Raw genomic sequence first — 20,095 nt, 5'->3', positions numbered from 1 at the left:
AAAAATAGCAACTTGGAATGTGCGGGGACTCAATGCATATATTAAGAGACTCAGAGTATACGCTTGGCTGAACAGGATGAGAGTTAAGATAGCTATGCTCCAAGAGACTCGCTTAACACTGGAAAATAGGCCAAGATGGCGAAGAAATGGGGAGGACAAGTATATGGCACCACATACTCGAATTACGCAAGAGGGGCACTAATATGGATTGCACCAGGTGTACCATTCCAGCTCATAAAGCAAGAAACCGATTCGGAAGGGAGACTTGTGTTGGTACATGGAATGCTAGAAAACAAGGAAATCTGTTTGATCAATACGTACGCTCCAAACCATGATGCAACTGAATTCTTCAGGAAAGTGGCACCGAAAGTGGCCCAATATAGAGACGCCACTCTCATCTGGGCAGGAGACTTTAACTGCACCCTAGACCCACTCCTCGACAGATCAGATGACAAGTACAGGAGTCCGGCACCCCCAGCCAAGGAACTTCACAGAACCCTCACAAGACTGCAGCTGGTGGACGTCTGGAGGCAGGTACACGGAGGTGGGAGGGGGTACACTCATTACAGCGCGCCCCACGGAATATTCACACAAATGGACTACCTGCTAACAGGCGTGGAATCCTTAATAGAATTCACAGGAATTGACATTAAAGCACGTACATTATCAGATCATGCCCCGATAATAGCGACATGGGCGCACACCCACAGGACAACCCCGATACCGACATGGCGCCTCCGAGCGGAAGCGCTGGGGGAGAATGAACTGGAAGAACATCTACATGAGGTGATAGAGGATTAGTTCGAACATAATGAGGGTAGCGTAGGAAGCAACGCCACACTCTGGGATACATTCAAGGTAGTGATAAGGGGGGCGTCGATTGGGAAAACAGGAGGGTTAAAAGGGGTGGCCATGGAGGAACTGGATAAAATAGAAAAAGAAATAAGGGAGGAGGAAAGAAGGGCAGAAAATGCAGGCGAGGAACCCAGGGAATTAGTGACGTTAAGAATAAGATGCATGGAACTCTGGGAGAAATTTGGGAAGCTAAATTACGGGAAATACCTACAGAGACAGCATGCAGAAGGGGATAAACCCAGCAGACTCCTGGCATGGCTCACCCAAAATGAAAACAAGAGGGACACTATCGTGCTACTGGAAGATGAAACGGGGACAGAGGTCAGAAACCAAGAAGATATAAACCATTTATTTGTAGGCTTTTATGAGAAACTTTATGCTCCTAATCCGGAAGTGGAACCGGAAGATATTCCGGACGCCCTAGCTGAGATAGTTACCAAAACGAACAGCGGAACAGGCCCAACTTTTAGACGCCCCTATCACACTAGAGGAAATCCAGACAGTGATTTCCGACCTCCCCACGGGCAAAGCCCCGGGTCCGACGGACTTCTGGGAGAGTTTTATAAGGTATATAAGAGCACCATCGCCCCGAAACTATTAGACACATACCAGGAGGCATATGAGAATTCACAATTACCAAACAGTATGTCGGAAACGACAATCGTACCGATCCTTAAACCCGGGAAATCCCCAAGGGAATGCGCTTCATATAGACCGATTTCCCTTATCAACCAAGACGCCAAAATACTCACAGCAGTCTTAGCGAACCGCTTGAAAATGGTGATACCTACATTAATCCACTCAGACCAAACAGGCTATGTCCCGGGGCGCAACACGTCATGGAACCTTCGTAGATTACATTACGTTATAGAGCAGACAAATCGGAGACTAGGCGAATGCGCGGTGGTGTCACTAGATGCTGTCAAAGCATTTGATTCGGTCAGCTGGAAGTGGCTGCTGAGTGTTCTGGCCCACTTTGGCATGGGAGAAGGGTTCCTTAGATGGATTAGGCTATTATACAAAGATCCCAGAGCTAGAGTGAAGACAGGAAGGCACATCTCAAAATCTTGGAGAATATATAGGGGTACCAAACAGGGCTGCCCACTGTCAACAATGCTATATATACTGGCCCTGGAGCCATGGGTGGTCTTTCTCAGGGCAGAATATGGAGACACAGGCATAGTCATAGACAGGGTGGTACACCAGATCTCGTTCTATGCAGACGATATCCTGCTCTTTGTAGAAAACCCACGCACTAACCTGCCCTGCCTCCTAGAAGCGGCGGAAGCATACACGAGGCTCTCAGGAATAGCCATCAATAAAGAGAAGTCGCTCCTCTTTCCCCTGGCTGACCTTAAACGAGTTCCCCGGGGGTGAACTCCCGCACATGAGTCTGACATGGGCACCAAACTCCTTCAGATATTTAGGAATAGAGAGATAACACAACCGTAGAATCACACGAACGCAATACACAAGCTACAAAAAGCAATGCTCTTCTGGGAGACGCTCCCACTGGGAATGATGGGAAGAGCAGCCATCTTGAAGATGGTGGTACTCCTAAAGTTGTTAGACTATTTCACAAACATCCCGCATGCCATTCCCAGAGTCTTTTTCAGAAAGTTGGGCAGGATGACGCGAAGGTTCCTGTGGGGAGGGGGGAGGTGCAGGATCGCCATGACAACTCTACAAAGGCAGTACAAAGAAGGGGGTATCAGGTTACCTGACTTTGAAAAATACTATCTAGCAGGGCAACTCCAATTTGTGGTTAAATGGCTGGGGGAGGACGAAGCTATAGATAAAACACTCTTCCAAACAGCACTGAAATCATACTATCTACGAGAGATCCCATGGTTAGAACATGCTTAGACTCGCGACGAAACTATGGCCCAGGGCATAGACACTCCAGAAGGCGGAAGACCCTTGTTCATCACAGATCCCACTAGCAGGGTTACTGGGCACAGTCCTAAACACGCTCGCAATATACAGGTCCCAATGGGAAGCCAAAGGAGTAGCACAAATAGGAGATCTGAGGATAGGCGAGCAATGGGCAGAGTTCCAAGACATGGTGGAGAGATTTGACATACATGAAGGCCAATTCATCCTCAAGAAGACATACAAGGAGAACTGGATACATGGTACGATGTAGCAGGAGGACACACCACCTCGAGGCTATATGAACAAATGTTGAGACCAAACAATTCACAGGTGCTACATATAAGAGCAAGCTGGGAAGTGGAACTCGGACGACCCCTTAGCGATGAAGAGTGGGCTAGGGCGCTGAGATATCCCAAGAAAGTATCAAGGAATGCGAGGTCAGGCAAGCACAATTATATGTCATGCACAGGGCGTACCTTACGCCCAAAAGGATGAACGCAATGAAGCCGGGAGACACCGTACATGCCCCCGCTGCCCAGAGGAACCAGCAGGCATGGTGCACATGTTCTGGACCTGCCCAGTGATAAAGGTTTTCTGGGACGAAATCAGACATAGGGTGGCCGGAAGCGGACTTCAAATACAAGAGGGGACACCTGAAATGTACCTACTGGGCCTCTTCCCTAGAGGAGGAAGACGCAGGTCGCATCTTGCAAAAATGAAAGACTTAATATGTATACTGGCTAATCGGCAGATAGCAATGGCGTGGAACTCGAAAGAGGGCCCTAGAACAGACTCATGGTGGGCGGATTTCAGAAAATGGGCAATGACAGAAACGGCGGTGTGGATGAGGGCGGCGCAAAGGGGAGAAAGGGAAATGGGGCAGAAAATGATGGCATGGAACTCCCTGATGCAGGACTTATTCGAACGAAGAGAGGATAGCGAGGAGGAGGTCCCGAGAAGGGAGGAAGGACAGTAGAGGAAGGTGCTCAGCACCCCCCAGAACAAGAAGGTGAAAAGAAAAGCCGCTACATTGGCACACGGACAAGGGAAACTCAAATGGCAGGGTCGCCGGCCCACTCGGTGGCAAAAGAAGGAAAGAAAGACATTGATGCAGAGTGCCAAGCAGCCAGTCAAGTTACAAGTCATACGTTATGTGTTATATGTCTATCTTGTTGTAATGTTGGAAAACCAATAAAGTGTTTTAAAAAAAAAAGGAAGGGGGGGGGCAAGAGTGGGAAGGAAATCGAAACAGACAGGCGACTACCATACTAGACCTGCGACATTTCTGGTAGAGCTGGAGAAAACAAAAGGTGAGGGAGAGGGGTGCAGGAGGGGAGGAACAAAACAAGCGACTATTTTACTAGGCCTGATGACATTTCAGTTAGTGCTAGAGGTGGTGCAGGGGGGAACAAATAAGGGGACGGGGAGGAGAAAGACTAGGTTGCTATCGTACTTGGTCCAGGGACAATTCTGATAGACTAAGTGCATAGAAGAAAGTAAGGGGAGGAGATGGGAGAAGGGAAAGGAGGGGAGAACAGAGAGTAAGCAGTCAAAAAGAGTGGAGAAGCAAGAGGGGAGAGCGAATACAATTGCAGAAGTCCGTAGTAACACATAATGTTGCAAGCCAGGAGACAAGATGAAGATGGGAACAGCATGATTCAGGGCCACCATGAGTACAAGATGCAAAGGAAGTCCAGCATGAGACATGAGAAAGGCTGATGCACCGTGAATCAACTAAGTCCATAAAAGTCAAATCCAGCATTGGTAACAAGACTGTGATGGTGAAACCAGAATGTATCAGGACAGACTCCTGCAGAAGTAGGCTGGAGGGGGGATGGGGAGCAGGGTAGAAGAATCAAGCAAAACAGGCAACACCTGTTTGCGAGAAGGGTGGAGGGCACAAGGGAACATCATGGGGGACCAGAGGGGGTGGGGATGGACAGAGGGGTCAACCCATTTTGGTGCATGCTTACCAGCTATCTGAGCAGGGGGTAGGGCCCTGGGTGGTCCTAGTCTGAACAGGCCCAGACAGGAATTGCCCTTTTCTTTGTCTGCCATTCACTTCGGACGCCTGGGCAAGAGAAGCCCTTTAAGAGTTAAGAGCAGGAAGGAAGAGGCAGGGCTAAGCAGGTATTGGAGAAGTTGACACTCTCACTCCCAAATAGCATATACCCTTCGGGCACCATCTGAAGCCCTCCCCAATGTCCCCTGCACTACCGTGGGCGTAAGGGGCAATGCCTCTGATTTTGACCAATGTATTCTTAATCCTGAGTACTACCCAAAATGTGAGATTTCTTGTACTAGTGACTGCAGGTTATGCTTGGGGTTTTTCACGTGCAACATGTCATCAGCGTAAAACGATATGGTCGAGACATGTGAATACATTTTGACCCCTCTGTGTGCATGATATTCTTATGCTTTATGCCAAGGGTTCGATAGCTAAGGCAAATAAGAGAGGAGACAGGGGGCATCCCTGGTGGGTGCCCCTATTAGGGCAGATGCAGTCACACCACCTAATAAGTTTACAGCTGGCTCGGGGGGGACAGTATATAAAAGCCGGACCATTGGAGGTATGTCAACCCCAAGCCCGAGAGGCGAAGTCCCTCAAATGGAAATGGCCAAGCTGCCACTAAAATGGGTACCTTGTCATCAACGTTGTGCTCGGCGTCCAAAGCTGCAAAGATTATTTTGTGTGGACCTTCCGGGAATAAACCCTGCCTGATCTGGTAGGATTAGGGACGGCATATGCAGGAGCAGCCTATCGGGCAGTAGTTTAGCAAATATCTTGTCCATATTTATCAGGGACAGCGGCCTATAAGAGGCACATTGACAAGGGTCTTTATTGGGTTTTAAGAGCAGCGTGACCAACGCCGTCCTTGTAGACTCGGAATACCAGACAGGAAGGAGTACTCGTACATATAGCATAGATGTGGAGCCAGGAGCTGTAAAATTCTTTGTACATCTGAGCAGTTAAGCCATCCATCCCGGGAGCTTTCCCGTTCGGGAGAGACCTAATCACCTAGTATATCTCCTCTGCAGTCGGGGGGGGGGGAAGCGGGGTGGATTTAATAGATCTTCCTGTGCCGGGTCGAGCCAGCCTAGCGCTACCCGATGCAAAAACTGCCCAATCTCTTCTGGTGTCACCTGTGCCTGGGAAGAGTATAATCGATCATAACAATCACGGAACACCGTATTGATGCTTCTAGAGTCTGTAACTTGGCATCCCCCTAGATCCTCGATCTCGAGGATAGCATCCTGAGTCCTCTCCTTCCTTATCGCCCAGGCTAGATTGCGACTAGGCCTATCCACCCGCCAAAGGAGACCGCTGCAATCGGGTAACCCAGATATTTCTCTTCCCTGTACGCCACCTCTGTGTACTCCTTCCTCTTCTCCTGCAGGGTCTTTGCCAGGTTTCAGGGATTTCTGAATATATGTTGCAGCCTCTCTATAGTGGGCGGAAAAGGGCGAGCTGTATCTGTGAACCCCACATTCGGCAGCCCAAGGGAGTGTGCCTCTTTTAGCTAAATGGGGTTCCTGCAGGCAAAGCACATTAACCTTTTGTCGTATCGCCCGATTCATAACCAATCGAAAAATGTTCCCATTTGTTTAGTCAACCCACAAATGTTCCAAGTCATTACTGTTAATGGCTCCCCCTTCCCCGACGCCTTCCTATGTATGTGCCAGCAACATTCTCATTACTTTTTCCATTTAGCAAGATCCCATGCGATAGCTAAGCAGGAATGCATCCCTTTGGACCAAGCCTTGCATAAGGGACTCCACCATGGCAGTAGTACCGTGCAGCCCATATATCCCCTTCCACCCACGCCAGAAACTCCAAAATACCGTCAATAACACCCACCCTTGAAAACATACAGATAATCTTTTTCTTTTTTTTACTTTTATTTATTTGGCTTGGCAACACAAGAACAGGTGAGTAGCATACATGGCAATTACAATCAGAGCAAGCATGTAATACAGACATATTGTGTAAACTCGAAACCAGTATATACACATCTGGGGTACAGAAGAGGTGGGTATGGGGAGGAGGGCGAGCTGTTCAGGAGGCGGAGGGGGAACATACAGATAATCTTAACTAAACATCCACGTGCGCAGTGACTGCGAGAAATAGGGAGCCGCCCCCAGCCACATTGACAGTGTGACCAGCGAACCACACTGAATATGTACTTCCCTACACCTGTCGCCCATGGTATGCAGTGTTTATATTGAATTCTTTATATTGAATGCCCATATATCGAATTTTATATATTGAAAACCTTTATAGTGAATGTATTTAGGGGTGCGGTAAAGGGTTAAATATTTTTGTCAAACGGGCGGGTGAGTTTTTAGGGGTTGGAAATGTGGGTGTTTGGGAGTAACCCACCAAAAAAAAAAAGCATCCCAATAGTGACAAGAATACAGCTAAAAAGGATAATGGTGTGTCCACAAGAGACCTCAGTGATTGGGATATCCAGGCGATGTGAACAGCCACGTTTTCCCATTCTGAAGCACCCTCAATTTTGTACGAAACAGCATAACATAGCAAATGTCCTTTTTTCCACAAGTTGTTTTTAACAGCCTAAAAAATGTTCCTTTATTCTGAACCAGAGGACTGGAAACGAGCAGATTGTGGCGGAACCAAATCACATTTATCCCTTCTCTCTTGCTGCTTTGAGAAGTACATCCCTGTCCCTGTAGCTGAAGATCCTGGCTATGATGGCCCTCTCGGAGGCTCCTGGAGGAGATTTAGCTGCCAGAAATCTGTGCGCCCTCTCCACAAGAAACATGTTCAATACAGGTAGAGGTCCCAGGGCGTCCATAAGCAGTTTCTCTATGAACTTCTCCATATTTTCAATCGGAGTGGACTCCAGGACTCCTAGTATACGTAGATTATTCCTGCGAGTCATTCTTGGCCACAACTTTCTTGACAGTCTATTGTAGTATCGCCACCTCCCTCTGCAGTGCTGCCACCTTGTCCTCTCCAATCACGATACGCTGTTCTGGCTCAGTCATGCGCATGAACAGATTATCTATCGTCAATCTTGGTCCCCAAGTTGTCCGTGCTGTCCTTCAGCGCTAAAAGGGTGTGGTTCAGAGCAGCCACATCGATCTTGCAGTCGCCTGAGGCGTTGGCTGGTCCGATTTGGTATATTGATCCATCTTTGCCTGCTTTTTCTGATTGCCCATGCTGAGCACACAGAGTTGCGAGGTGACTGTGCTGCGCCTAGGGGCTGTTGGCCACCAGGTACCTTGTCGTCTTCAGTTTGATGATGGCTGCGTAGCTCTTCCTGGCTCTGCTTTGTGGCAACGGTTCCTCCGTCTCTGAGGAAGGGCAAGCCCCCCCCACCCCCAACCCTCTGTAAAGCACACTCCAGGATAGTCCACCTGTTCGTGCTTAGTTCCAATCTGGTCACCTGCAGCCCTTCATTCCAGGTCCCAGGCCACCCATGAGAGCAGGATGACCATTGAAGGAGCCATGATGCTCAATCTATGGTACAGGGCTCTTCTTCTAATACTGCAGTTAAACCCACGTTGGGTTGGTGCTCCAGCGGCCTCTCAGCATGTTGTGTGCCCCCTGTGTGCAGCTGTGATCAGGGTCGGTAGCCCGGGGGAGGGGCACTTCCTCGGGTGCTCTTGGTGGCTGCCAGCCCCTGTGTGCAGGAGGATATCAGGATCGCGTTGGGGGGAGGGTGGGGAGCAGGCCCATCCAGCGGAGCCATAGAGCCCCGCTCTCCAAGTGGCCGGCTGCCACAAGCATAGTATGCAAGGCAGGATGTCACCAATTGGCCACACCTCGTTCCAGCGCCTAGAGGCTCACTGCAATTCATGCAGGCTCACCCACATGTCCCGGGTGTCGCTGCGCTCTCCAGTGCAGTTGGGAGACACTACTCTCCCCGCTGCACAGCATGTACCATGTCCCGGGGAAGCTCCTTCAGCAAGAGGCATGCCTGGACCCAACTCGGCAAGCAACTGTCACCCTTCAGGGGCCGCGGGCCACCGCAGTCTAGGTCTCCTCCTTGATGGTCCTGGATATGGCCTCAAACAAACCCCACCGGTCTTCCACCAGGTCAGGAGCCACCCGCCACCATCCGAGAGTGGGAGAGCTTATCTGCACTAAGCCCCGCTCACGGCTCAGCCCACGCTTTGACGGCGAAAGTAACGGCTGCACCACCTTCTTTTGATTCCCAGCCGGTAAGTGCACTCTGGGAACTCCTTCACATTTACTAACCGGTACAACTAGTGCCCCCCTGCTCTCGGCTTGCTGTGCCCACATTCAATGCTGGTTCCAATTGCAGAAAGGACCAGGATTATGTAGGATTTTTGGTCACTAGTTGGAGCCTATTCAGGCAGTGCTCCCCAATACCTTTTTAAGTTGAACAACTCGTATTTTCTAATCAAGAACTCAACATTTGAGTTGGCATCCAGACCAAGAGACTCCTCCTTTTGGATCAAGAAGACACCTGGTTTATCCTTATTTAATCTAGAGTGCAACGGACAGAAATAGGCTTGGACCCAGGATGGTGGACATTTTACTTTATTGGACATTTTGAAAGAGTCCTTAGTCTTTTTATTGAGGTAGGGCAACCCCTTTTAGAAATGGGACAAGATGGGTTTTCTTTTTTCTTTACATCTCTATATGTATATAAAAGTCCAACGTTGTGTGGGTTTGTGGCTTGGCAAATAGTCGTTGTTGCTTATATACAATTCAACACCGTTTCACCAATCTGCAAAATATTTGGCATACTTACCTGTTCGGACAATCTGGACATTACTGGCTACATAACATTTGGACACCCTACCCCTTCCCCGGATTTCAACAATAGTCCATTTGTTTGTGACTTAGTGGCCTGCCGGCGAAGCCATAAGCCATGTTCACCTGGAAGGGAAAGTAAAATGTATGAAAGGCGAATTGTCCTAAGAGGCGAAGATAAAGGCAGGTAGCATTGCAGAGGTTTCACATTTCTGCCGCATCGGGTGAACTTTTCCAGAGGATTTTTGTGAGGTGGTGCCTGCCGACGAAGCCTTTCCCTGTTTGGGAATGGCTTCACTGTGCCTAATCTAGGCAGTATTTCCCTACTCTAACAAAAACTAGAGGAGTTTGTCCGTTGTCAATATGTCCAAAGCTAAAATGTCCTGTGTCCGAAATCCTATCCTCGTCCTCTCACACTAAAAATAACTATAATGTGCTAAGGGTAATGTTGTAATGTCTTTGTCTTGAAAGAGTGCACAAATGTTCAAGTTAAACAAAAGATGAAAATTCAACAGAAATCTTCAATGGATAGTGTTCACAATTCCTTCCCCAGGTTTTCGCTTCACCAAAAGTAAAAAGGTCAATACGAATAGCCAAGTTCTTGTAGCCCGAGAGGTTAACTCCCTCCTGTTGGTGTTGTAATTCACTCTCGGGGAAATGACTCCCTTCCCCAGGTTTTCTCCTCATGCAATGCAGTCCAAAATCCTAAGAGTATGAATCTTCTTTTGGATTCATTCTTTAGAATGCCACTACTTGGGTCACAGTTTCCAGACTATCAACGCCTGGTATACTCCCCTTCCAGGTCTGTTGTACACTTCTTTTCAAGAAGGGGGTATTGCCCTTCCTTTCTCTTTTGCTTTAATTCTCTAGCTAGCCTAAAATACTCTCCTGCCGGGGCTTTCAATTTCAACTTTATGGGTGTGAATCCCAGACTCGCCATTTGCCTGTTGTACTCTCCTGACAGGACTTTCAACACAACAGTCAACAGCTTTGGGATCAAGGGGTTATTTAATTTTCCCCAGTTCCCCTTTCCATTTGGGGTACTTGTATTTTCCTTCTTCCCCAAGTACTGGGACTATGAAGATTAGCCACGTAGCAAGCCGTAGGGATTTGCCTCCCACTTGTGCTTAGGAGTGCCTTCTCCCACTCCCTTACGGTGCCCCAGCCTTTTACTAAGGGCTCACCAGTGCTTGAACGGCTTTGTAGCTTCTCTGATACCCGTTTGGGTCCTGCTTTGTGTCTGCTCTCTTTTCGGTTTGGACGTCTCTGCTCGGCGGCATATGGCATTCGGCGTGTCACCTGGCTTCCCTTGCTGGTACAAAGTTTCCCCTCTGCTTCGTGTCCCTCTTCAGTGTCTCTAGAACTTGTGGGAGTGTGCCACTGATGCTGCCTTGCCTACTCTCTGCTCCGCTCTTCAGCTTCACTTGCTGCCTCCTTTTCCTCCACAATTTTCTCATGCATCCATGCAAGTCTGTCCTACTGACAGCTTGGTTTACCTGGCATAGGCTAGCCGGTCGGATCTCACTGTTGCTCATCAGTTCAATCTTTGAACTCCTGCACTGACTAAGGGAGATGTTCAGAGTCATTCGGATTTCTCCAACTACTAGACTGATCGTTTTGCTTCAGTTGATCAATCCTCATTCTGGTTGTCCTCTTCCACGTGTCAGTAGGTTGGTTTCAGATTATTAAAGGCTATTGTCAAGATGCTTTGTGGGTTGCTGAGGGGAATTACAATATGCCATCAAAGCATGAGGAATGGAGAGGATATCCCTAAAGGAGAAAAGGGATACCATGTATCATCTGATAATGCCTCACTCCAGCTCCCTCACCTTAAGGTCGCCTCCCCCCATGTGATCCTTCCTCAAATAGCTGTCCCCAGGGTCATGATCAGGTAGTGAGTACCTTCCCCTGGTGACATGAGAAGAGACTACCTCTGGGAAAGGAGTGATGACATCACCAGATTCACCACAATCCCAAATAAAGGGATGTGGACAGCTTGAGGGACAACACTGGGAAGCCGGCCAACAAAGAACGGACCTATGATGAGAAAGGCGATCATGGACAATCCAAGCCTGATGTAAGGTGGAGTAGTGGCAACCCACCACTCATTGAGCCCAAGGAGATGCCCTACAACAAGCTGCTTGGTCCAGAAAGGGTTTTCAGATAGGCAACACAAGAATGAGTCAGAATCAGTCCCAAGATGGGACAGCCAGTCTAGTCAGCAAGGAGCACTGAACGGTTTCCTCCAGACTTAAGAAGAAACAGGGGCCAGGACATATTAACCAGTTTCCAGCGACTATGGCCAAATAAGGTCCTTGGATGTGGCAGCCCATCTTCAGACGTCAAACAATTTAGCAAATAATCTGAGGAATGATGAGGGTCTCCCCTAGATAAACACTTTCACTCAGGGGTGGCCAAAGCTAGTCCTCCAAACACACCCCAGGCAGATGCACAAAGGTTTTGGCATCCAGCTGGCCTAATTAAACGTCAGGCATTCAGGCCCATCCACATATGGTATGTATTGGGAATGTCTGCCACAGAAAAAAGTCTACTTTTAAACCACTGTAGAGGCTGTAGGGCTCGTCTACGAGTGAGCCCATGTCTGCACCACAGCCGTTTTACTACTATGCTGGCGCATTGAGCTTCTAATGTGCTAAAACTACACCACAGGTGTAGCCAAAACTAAATTACAGCTGTCTCCATTCTATACCCAAACACACGTTTTAAATGTGATATAAACACTCCCAAGACCAAAATGGCTGTGCAAGCCATATGGGCTACTTAGGGCAGCACATCGCAAAGGGTTACAGTCGCAGAAGGGACCCCTGTAAAAGTGGATCCAGAGAATCCCTAAAATGGAATTCTGTAATTGCGAACTCTTTTTCTGTGGCATTTGTCAGCAAGTGAGACAAATCTTCATTGATATTCATATGTTTGCCAGTGTTGGTAAAGTTCCATGCACAGCGCGGTTTCCTAGAAAGTTCTCCAAAAAGCGTATTATTTGCCTCCCAGCAGAAGGGGACAGCGGATGTGAGGTGGCCCTCTATGTGCATGAGGTTCTGATGTGAATGGCATTGGTTCATTTGGCTTAATTTTGCTGTGCTAGCAATAACTATGCACAATCTGTCAAGTAATGGTGCAGGAGGAGAGGCCAACCATAATTCAAGCCTGTACAATCTTTCTGTTTTGAACATTTGCAGATGACTTCAAATTCACTGTATGTGTATGGTGGCACCTGATCCATCTCTGACACTTTTATAGACATAGCAACATTTTCCGGGAAGATCCTTAGGACTGATATTGATTGCACTTTAAACCATTTCTCTTTATTGTATATGGTTAGAAAACCTTTACAAAGACAAAATCAGAAAAGAAGTCATAATACATTTCGCGTTTCACAATATCAAAATACGTGATACATTACACAAAGGACAAAGGAGATTGAAAAGGAAAAAGAAAATATTAACCTATACAGTGACCTGATTAGTTCAAATAAGACCAACAACATAAATAGGCTAACATGGGACACAATTATAAAAAAAAATTCAAAAATGAATACAACTCAAAATCGCTGCAGGAGACCATCTATAAAGGCAAAGAGCCTTATACGTCATACTATACTTAATGTTATTGCACCTACAAGCAGAGTCTCACAAAACAGACTACACTATAGCAGGAATGGATAAAAGGCTTTCATTCAATTTCAGTGACTTGAAAAAGGAAGCCACAGCCAAGGTTTCGGAGATATTTCTTCCACTTATACATCAGTGCCAAATGTGAGACTCTTGAGACCACTCGTTGGCGGGATACATTTTTGAGAAGTAACATCTTTTAACCGTTAATGCACTACAGAACGAGAGAAGGTGTCTTGTTGTTTAAATATTAGCTTCTAGATGGCAAAATTTGCATGTTGGGTCATCGGTAGAGATCAGACCACGCCGTGAGAATTTTTTAAGTTGGTAATGGGTTACATCTTAGTTGCAGAAAGGTTTTTATATAGTTTATATAAGGAAATTTAGTAAGATATAATCCAATCTTGCCCCTTCTTTTATGTTCATGGGCAAGATGAGCCATGGAAGAGTACGTAACTAATTTCTCATGAGTGGCAATCCAATCGCACAACTGTGACTTCACCTTGAGTGGATTAAAAATAAGGGTATCTATATTCATATTAATGTTTTGTAGTATTCTCTCGCAGGTGGTGAATGGTTTCTTGTAAGTTCAGGTAAAGTGAATCACGAATGGGGAGAAGTAGGCTCCTAAATGGAGACAACAGATTCCATTCTGCTCAAGCATGAATCAGAATAAGGCCTGGTTCAAACCTCATAGCGGCAAAAGGGACACAATTCAGGGGCCCCAATATTCAACGCCAAAACTTGGCTTCCCACAGGTCTAATGGTTTCAGAGAGGAGCCATGAAACAATTCCTGGCCATAAATTAGTTTGGGCACCACCTTACATACATAAAACGTCAGTACCGGCAAAATGGAGAAGGTACCAAATTTACAGTGTATCGCTAGGGCTTGCAATGTCAACATGGTCACCTTATGATATAGCACATTCCTGCCATTAACAAAGCCCGGACTGGCCGAGATTGTATAACCCGAATATGTCATGCGGGAGGCTAACTGAATCGGAATGCCATCCCAGGACCATATTTGTAGGCGTTTTTTCGTGCTTCTCAAAATTGCCAGAATTTGAGATTTCTTTAGGTTAATCTTCAAACCATTGTCAAGCGCAAATGTAGGAAAGGCTTTAAGGAGTCTTTTTAGGCCCACACACGATTGATCAAAGAGGAGAAAATCGTCCACGTATGCGAGCCAGGAAATATGCTACGAACCAAGTTTTGCAGGAATTAAGGATGCTGGGAATTAAAAGGTCACTTGCATCTGACACATAAGGATTAAACAAGCAAGCCTTCAGGATGCATCCCTGTCGGAGTCCAGATCACGTAGGAATATGACGAAACAAGGCTCTGTCTCGGTTCAATCAATCCTTTATCGGCAAGTTCTCATGGAGCCCTATAATAAGCCATAATTAGCCACTAGGGATCCCCCAATTTTTCAGTTTTGCCCATAGTCTGCCCCGATCAAAGGCAGAAGACAGGTTGATAGTAGCGATATAGGTACACATGTCCAGGGTCGCCCAAGTAGAATGCTGGATGTACTTGAGAACTAGACCATTAAGATATGTGGAATGGGCCTTTTGTAATCCTATCTGAAATCTAGACAATCTAGAGGTGTCGGCTACCCATTTCTGTTGAAGCAAGATTGAAGCAAAGATTTTGCTATCGATAACCTTTTTAAAAATCGGAACAATTAATGCAATTTGCCAGGCTTCAAATGAGCTTTAGTGTTTTTAGTCAGCAAGGCACTTTTCAGCCATGTCTTTCGCCTCTGTGAAATGTTATAGTAGGCCATTTGAATGTGTGTCATGTTAATCGAGACCTGAAAACAAAGTAGAACTACACTACCCTGTCCTTTGACATAATTCTAAACGTATGCTAGTGAGTTACAGCAATGCTGCACTATTGTAGTGATGCCAGGTACAAACAGGAATTGGAGAGGGGGGGGGAAGTGATAAAGTAAAGCAAAAGTAGGGTGGAGAGAAAGTGGATTCTTTTCTGGAGAGCAATATATGAAGTACAGTCCTTTTTGTTCTGACCCTTGGATGCAACAGCTCTTCCTGGCTGGCTAGCTGATGAAGGGCTGGTTCCTGAAACATGCAGTCTATTTTAATATTACAATTCAAGACAGATGGATGGTATGGACAAACAAATTATCTTGACTCCACATATAAAATTCTCCATGCATTTTATGCACAGACTACACATTGATGGTCAATTGATTTCAGATTTGCACCAGTTATTGTACATTTTTACATGTACTTGATCACTCTTCTCCAAATAGATGCAATATACATATAGAACTTTGCAGTGTAGAAAAAATAATTTTTTGGACATTCAAATAAATGAACAGTTTTTCAAGCATTTATGGACTAAATAGAGATGTTCATTACCGTGGAGTGCACCTGTTTTTCCTGTGTTTATATGTGTGAATCATGTTTGGCTTAAAAGCAAGGGGAGACAAAAAAAATGCAGAGTCAGATAATTGATTGAGGAAGGTATGTGGGGGGAGGGGGCGAGACTGGTGTAAAGATGATCTCAAATGCATAATTTGTTTGTGTATTTTAAACCCAATTGTGGCCAGTATATTGTTTTTAAACAATCCTCTTGTGCTTTGGCATATCAGTAGAACATCTCTGAGCCATTTTATTGCCAATCATGTGTTTGAGTCAGTGTGTAAACCTCCTTCATATGTGAACATTCTTGTGTGCGGTGTTTGAGATTTTTTTTATGGTGGGGAATACATCTAATGGTAGCTTGACCACGCATTCTAGCTCTTTTATTAATATCAGATTTTCTAATGTAACATAACAAACTTCTAAACAAACATACGGTAGCCGGGCATTAAATGGACTAAATTGGACCTTAGTTTGCAGCCAGTGCATGATTTCATATAATATGTTTAATAATTAACAACATTATTTGGCTATGATTACATTATTTTGTTCTTTGAAAATCTGCAAAATTGGCATTTTCCCACATTTGGTACCATAGTTATTACATTTCTGTTTGTGGTGTTTTATTAAGATGGCCCAAATGTCCACTGGTGGTCGTGATACCCGTTTTTTACGTGATGAGATCCGTCAGCTTGAGAAGCAATTGGAACAAAAGGACCGTGAACTTGCTGAAATGGAAAAAGAGCTTGACAAAGAAAAAAAAGTTAATGAGCAAGTGAGTTCTATATTTATTGCCTTTTGTCTGTGGCGAAAGTGAAAAATTCACTGCCATTCTTCCACCCTTTCCTCCCCCCTGTCTCTTCCCTCTCCTGTCTCATCCCTCTCCTTTTGCCTCCTCTGCTGTCATCTCCTCTACTAGCTTCTCTTGTCTCTCCTGTCTTCCCTTCTTCCTCTTTTCTCCTTTGTCTTGCCTATACCTCCTGTCTCTTCTCCTTCTCCTTCACTTTCTTATCATCTCAGCTCCTTATCCTATTTCCTTACCCTGCTTCCTCTGGTGTCAACTGTCCATTTCCTTCTTCTCCAGACTCACCTCTCCCCTCTTTCTTAATGTTCCTCTGCTCCTCCTTTTCAATTCTTCTCCGCTCCTTCTCCTACTTCTCCTACTTGGACTTACATTCTCCTCTCCTTTCTTAATGCTCCACTGCCTTTTCTCCTCCTCAGCTCTCTATTATCTCTGCTCCTCATCCTTGATGTTCCACCATACCTCCTCCACTTGAAATACCAACTTCCCCCCTCCCTCTTGATGTTACACTGTTCTTCCTACCTGCTTGCCTCCTCTCCCTTCGATTTTCACTTTCTCCCCTCCTCGTACAACTTTTCTCCTCACATATCTCCCAACAATTTTCTTCGCCTTGCACGGTAAAGTCCTGAAATCCACACACCCTGTGTCTCACGCTCTTTGTTCCTCCTGCAGTATGTCACACAGGATTCCTGTTTGAGGTATTTCAGGTGTGTGAACTATGTAAGCAAGAGCTGTGATTGGTTCTTCTACCATGGAACTGCACATTTCTCATCTGGTGTCAGTTTGCTGGCCGGACCTTCCCATGATATTTCAAGAGAAGGCGCCATCTTGGATTTAATCTTTACTGTCGCAGTCGGCACCACCTGCCAGTGTTAAGGTCTCATTCTCTGCTGAATTGGGTAAACAATTGTTTCACTGACTCAGCCAGAGCTCCGCCAACATTGGCAGGCCGAGTCCACGATGGTGCACCTGAACTGAAGTCACAGATATGTGCCTTTTTTAAAACCAATCCTTACTTCCTTAGTGTGGGCTCCACCAACACACGCTAAACAAGATCTGCAAATCTTGTCCGTCTTAACCCCAAATTGTCGCTGTTACTCAAATGTGTGATGTATAAAAAGATTTTCCTTTTGCAACTTTACTTCCATAGATGCATGTGGAATCCCATTCCTTTTGCTCTGGTTTATATACATGTGGAATCCCATTCCTTTTGCTCTGTTTTTGATCCTGCTCTGACCTTTTGAATGGGAGGGGGGTAAAGCCATCTGCTTCATTTCCCCTGCCTTTTGCTCACATATTATGGGGAAACTGATCAGTCCTTCAGACTATAAGTACTAGGAAACTGTTTCCCTTTTTAGTTCTTGTATTTTATATTGCACACAGCATCTTTCAATGCAATGGGGATACTTTTGTATTACCCTTTTACACAGAGGCATTTGGGTTACTTTTATATGTGCCTAAAGACAAACTGGTTACAGCAGTTACGTTTTTACAATTCTTGCATTATTTCTGGTGTGCACATTTACGTTTACTGTGTGTGTGTGTGTATGTCTGTGTGTCTGTATCTGTGCACGCCCACATCCTTCGTGCCAGAAAGTCTGCTTCTGGGGCAGATGTCAAATCAGTAGTTGTCCCAGATTGGGCAACTACTGTTTTGTTTAATGGTGCAGGTCCTTACCATTGGTGGCCTTGGACTTGCTTCCAGCTCGAATCTTGGTTAAAAAGGAAGACCTCTGGAGCTGTTCTGTAGATCTAAGTTCGAGCCAAGAATCCCTCGAAGAAGAGCAGCCTGCTGAAAATCCGAAGACGACTCCTGAAGTGATCCAGCATCTCTCCTTGTGTACAGCCCATTGAAGCCCTGCTCATCTGCCTGATTTCCAAAAGACCCTGAGCATTGCTTCACCCCTTGGACAATTTGAACCACCTAGTCTCAACACCTTCTTGAGGATCCAGTCCTTCAGAGCCTTTGGAAGTGTCCCGGAACTGCCCGGTGGACTGATAAGCTCGTTTGGGCTGCCTAGCCAGAATCATCGCTTTTTCGAATTGAAGTCCAGAATTTTGCTGGTCACCAGCAATGTGCCTCAAGTAACCTTCTATCTGAAATTCTGGATTCCCACGATCAAGGGAACCTGTCCTGGAGCAGCTGCTGTGACCACGACTGGAAGGATGCCCGTTGTGCCTGCAAACTGGGACCGTTGGTGAATCCCGGTTTCTTCCATCCATTGAATTGTCCGAAGGAGGCCTGCATCGGTGGATTCTGCATTCCTTCACTAACAGGGGTTGCATCTTGCATTACCAGCTGACTGGAAGAATCCTCAAGCCTGCAACTCCTGGGCAAAGAGCAGATGATTATGCCCCCAGCGACCCTTCCTCCCCCTCCCCCCCCGACCCAGACAATCCACAAAGACATCTGAGAAAATCGGAGTCAGGGGGGTAAGTAAGCATCAGTGTGCATGTACACCCCTGTCCACCATAGGATAACCTCAGGAACAAGTCCCTTGGTCTCCTTTCTCCCCTCCACTCACCTTTGGTGGTGGAACCTGGGATGGTTTCCCAGCGTCTGAGTTAGCCTTCGGTCTGGAAAAGAAGAAAACAAAGCCCATTTCATCCATCCTAAAGAGATCTCCTACTGTTGAGAAACATTATTGGACTTTGTTTCTTTTGAGGTCAACGGGTGGATAAGGTGGTGATAGTGATCCACAACACTGGGGGAGAAGATTTTAGGACTCCTCTGGGAATCGAGGAACACCAACTTTCTTTTCATTCTCTTGGCTCCACACTGGAGGAGCAGCCTCTAGCGGAGGCGGGAGGGGATTTTACTGTGGGTGCAGGGTTATCCTCTGAAGCCTGCTCTGTTTTAAGCCCATTGAAACTTCCATCAGCTGAAATTCAGAACCAGAGTCCCTGCCCCACGGAAACTTTGAAAATTTCCACCAACGTCCCCACTACTGATCCTCCCTGCTTGGATGAACTGCCAGCAAGTGGTAGTCTGGACCAACCCCTTAAGTCGAGAACACTGGGTAGTGGCCACAAAATGTTCTCTCGGAGGACGGTGCGGGCAAAGGCACCTTAGAAAAGAGGGCTAGTTGGTGGTAAAAGGCCTTTGAACGCGCATACCCCAATGTCCATGACCACATTGAAAGATTTTTTTGGTAAAAAAACATATCTTGAAGGTGAAGGCCTTCAAGATTTATCTGACGCTGAGTTTTTGGCCATCGTTTAAGACCCCGCCACACACCTTTCTAATTTAAATCTACCACTCAAGACACCCCTTCCTTCAGAAAGAAGTATCAACAAGACGCTGCAACCAACCTCCCAGGCTGGGACGGCGAACCAGCAAATTGAAATATCTCAGCCGACACTGGACGTCCCGAAGCAAAGGAGAGAAGAGGTGGTAAATTGCCCATGTGAAACAAGCGGCTTGCAGAACATGCGGCCTATCGCTGATGTTCAGCTGGACCTTGGTGTGGCTCTTCTCAGGGAGGGTGTCAAGGCAAAAAACCCTTTTGACGCTGCAAAGCGGAATGGAGGACCTTTACCACCTTGCGACTTAAGGGGGTCGGTTTTGCCACCATCCGTTCCTGCAAATGGTATCATGCTCCCTCATAAAGTGGACTCTTTTCCAATCCCACGTCCTATGGGGCGGTAATTTAAAAGACAAAAGCATTGGACATAATCAAAGTACTGGTTCTCCTTTACCTCCATGACTCTTACGTGAAATTACATGTAGGACACTGAATGACACTCCTTCTAAAAAAACTGAACCCTATGACCATCTTGTCCAGTCACTATTGC

The 20,095-nt window shown here is 46.4% G+C and overlaps 1 protein-coding gene across 2 annotated transcripts in view; it reads left to right on the top strand.

Moving 5' to 3' along the window:
• CEP290 (centrosomal protein 290) overlaps nt 1-20,095 on the top strand; it is a 3,224,991-nt gene that overhangs the window by 130,123 nt on the left and 3,074,773 nt on the right. For both annotated transcript variants that reach the window (XM_069629332.1, XM_069629331.1), the window contains exon 6: nt 16,130-16,273. In XM_069629332.1, coding sequence (XP_069485433.1) covers nt 16,130-16,273 — 144 coding nt within the window. The remainder of the gene's footprint in view (nt 1-16,129; nt 16,274-20,095) is intronic.

The sequence above is a fragment of the Ambystoma mexicanum genome, chromosome 12, assembly GCF_040938575.1.
Source record: "Ambystoma mexicanum isolate Mex_15411 chromosome 12, UKY_AmexF1_1, whole genome shotgun sequence".
Lineage (NCBI taxonomy): Eukaryota > Metazoa > Chordata > Amphibia > Caudata > Ambystomatidae > Ambystoma > Ambystoma mexicanum.
Note: the sequence above shows the minus strand (reverse complement) of the source record. Positions and strands in the feature narration are given on the sequence as shown.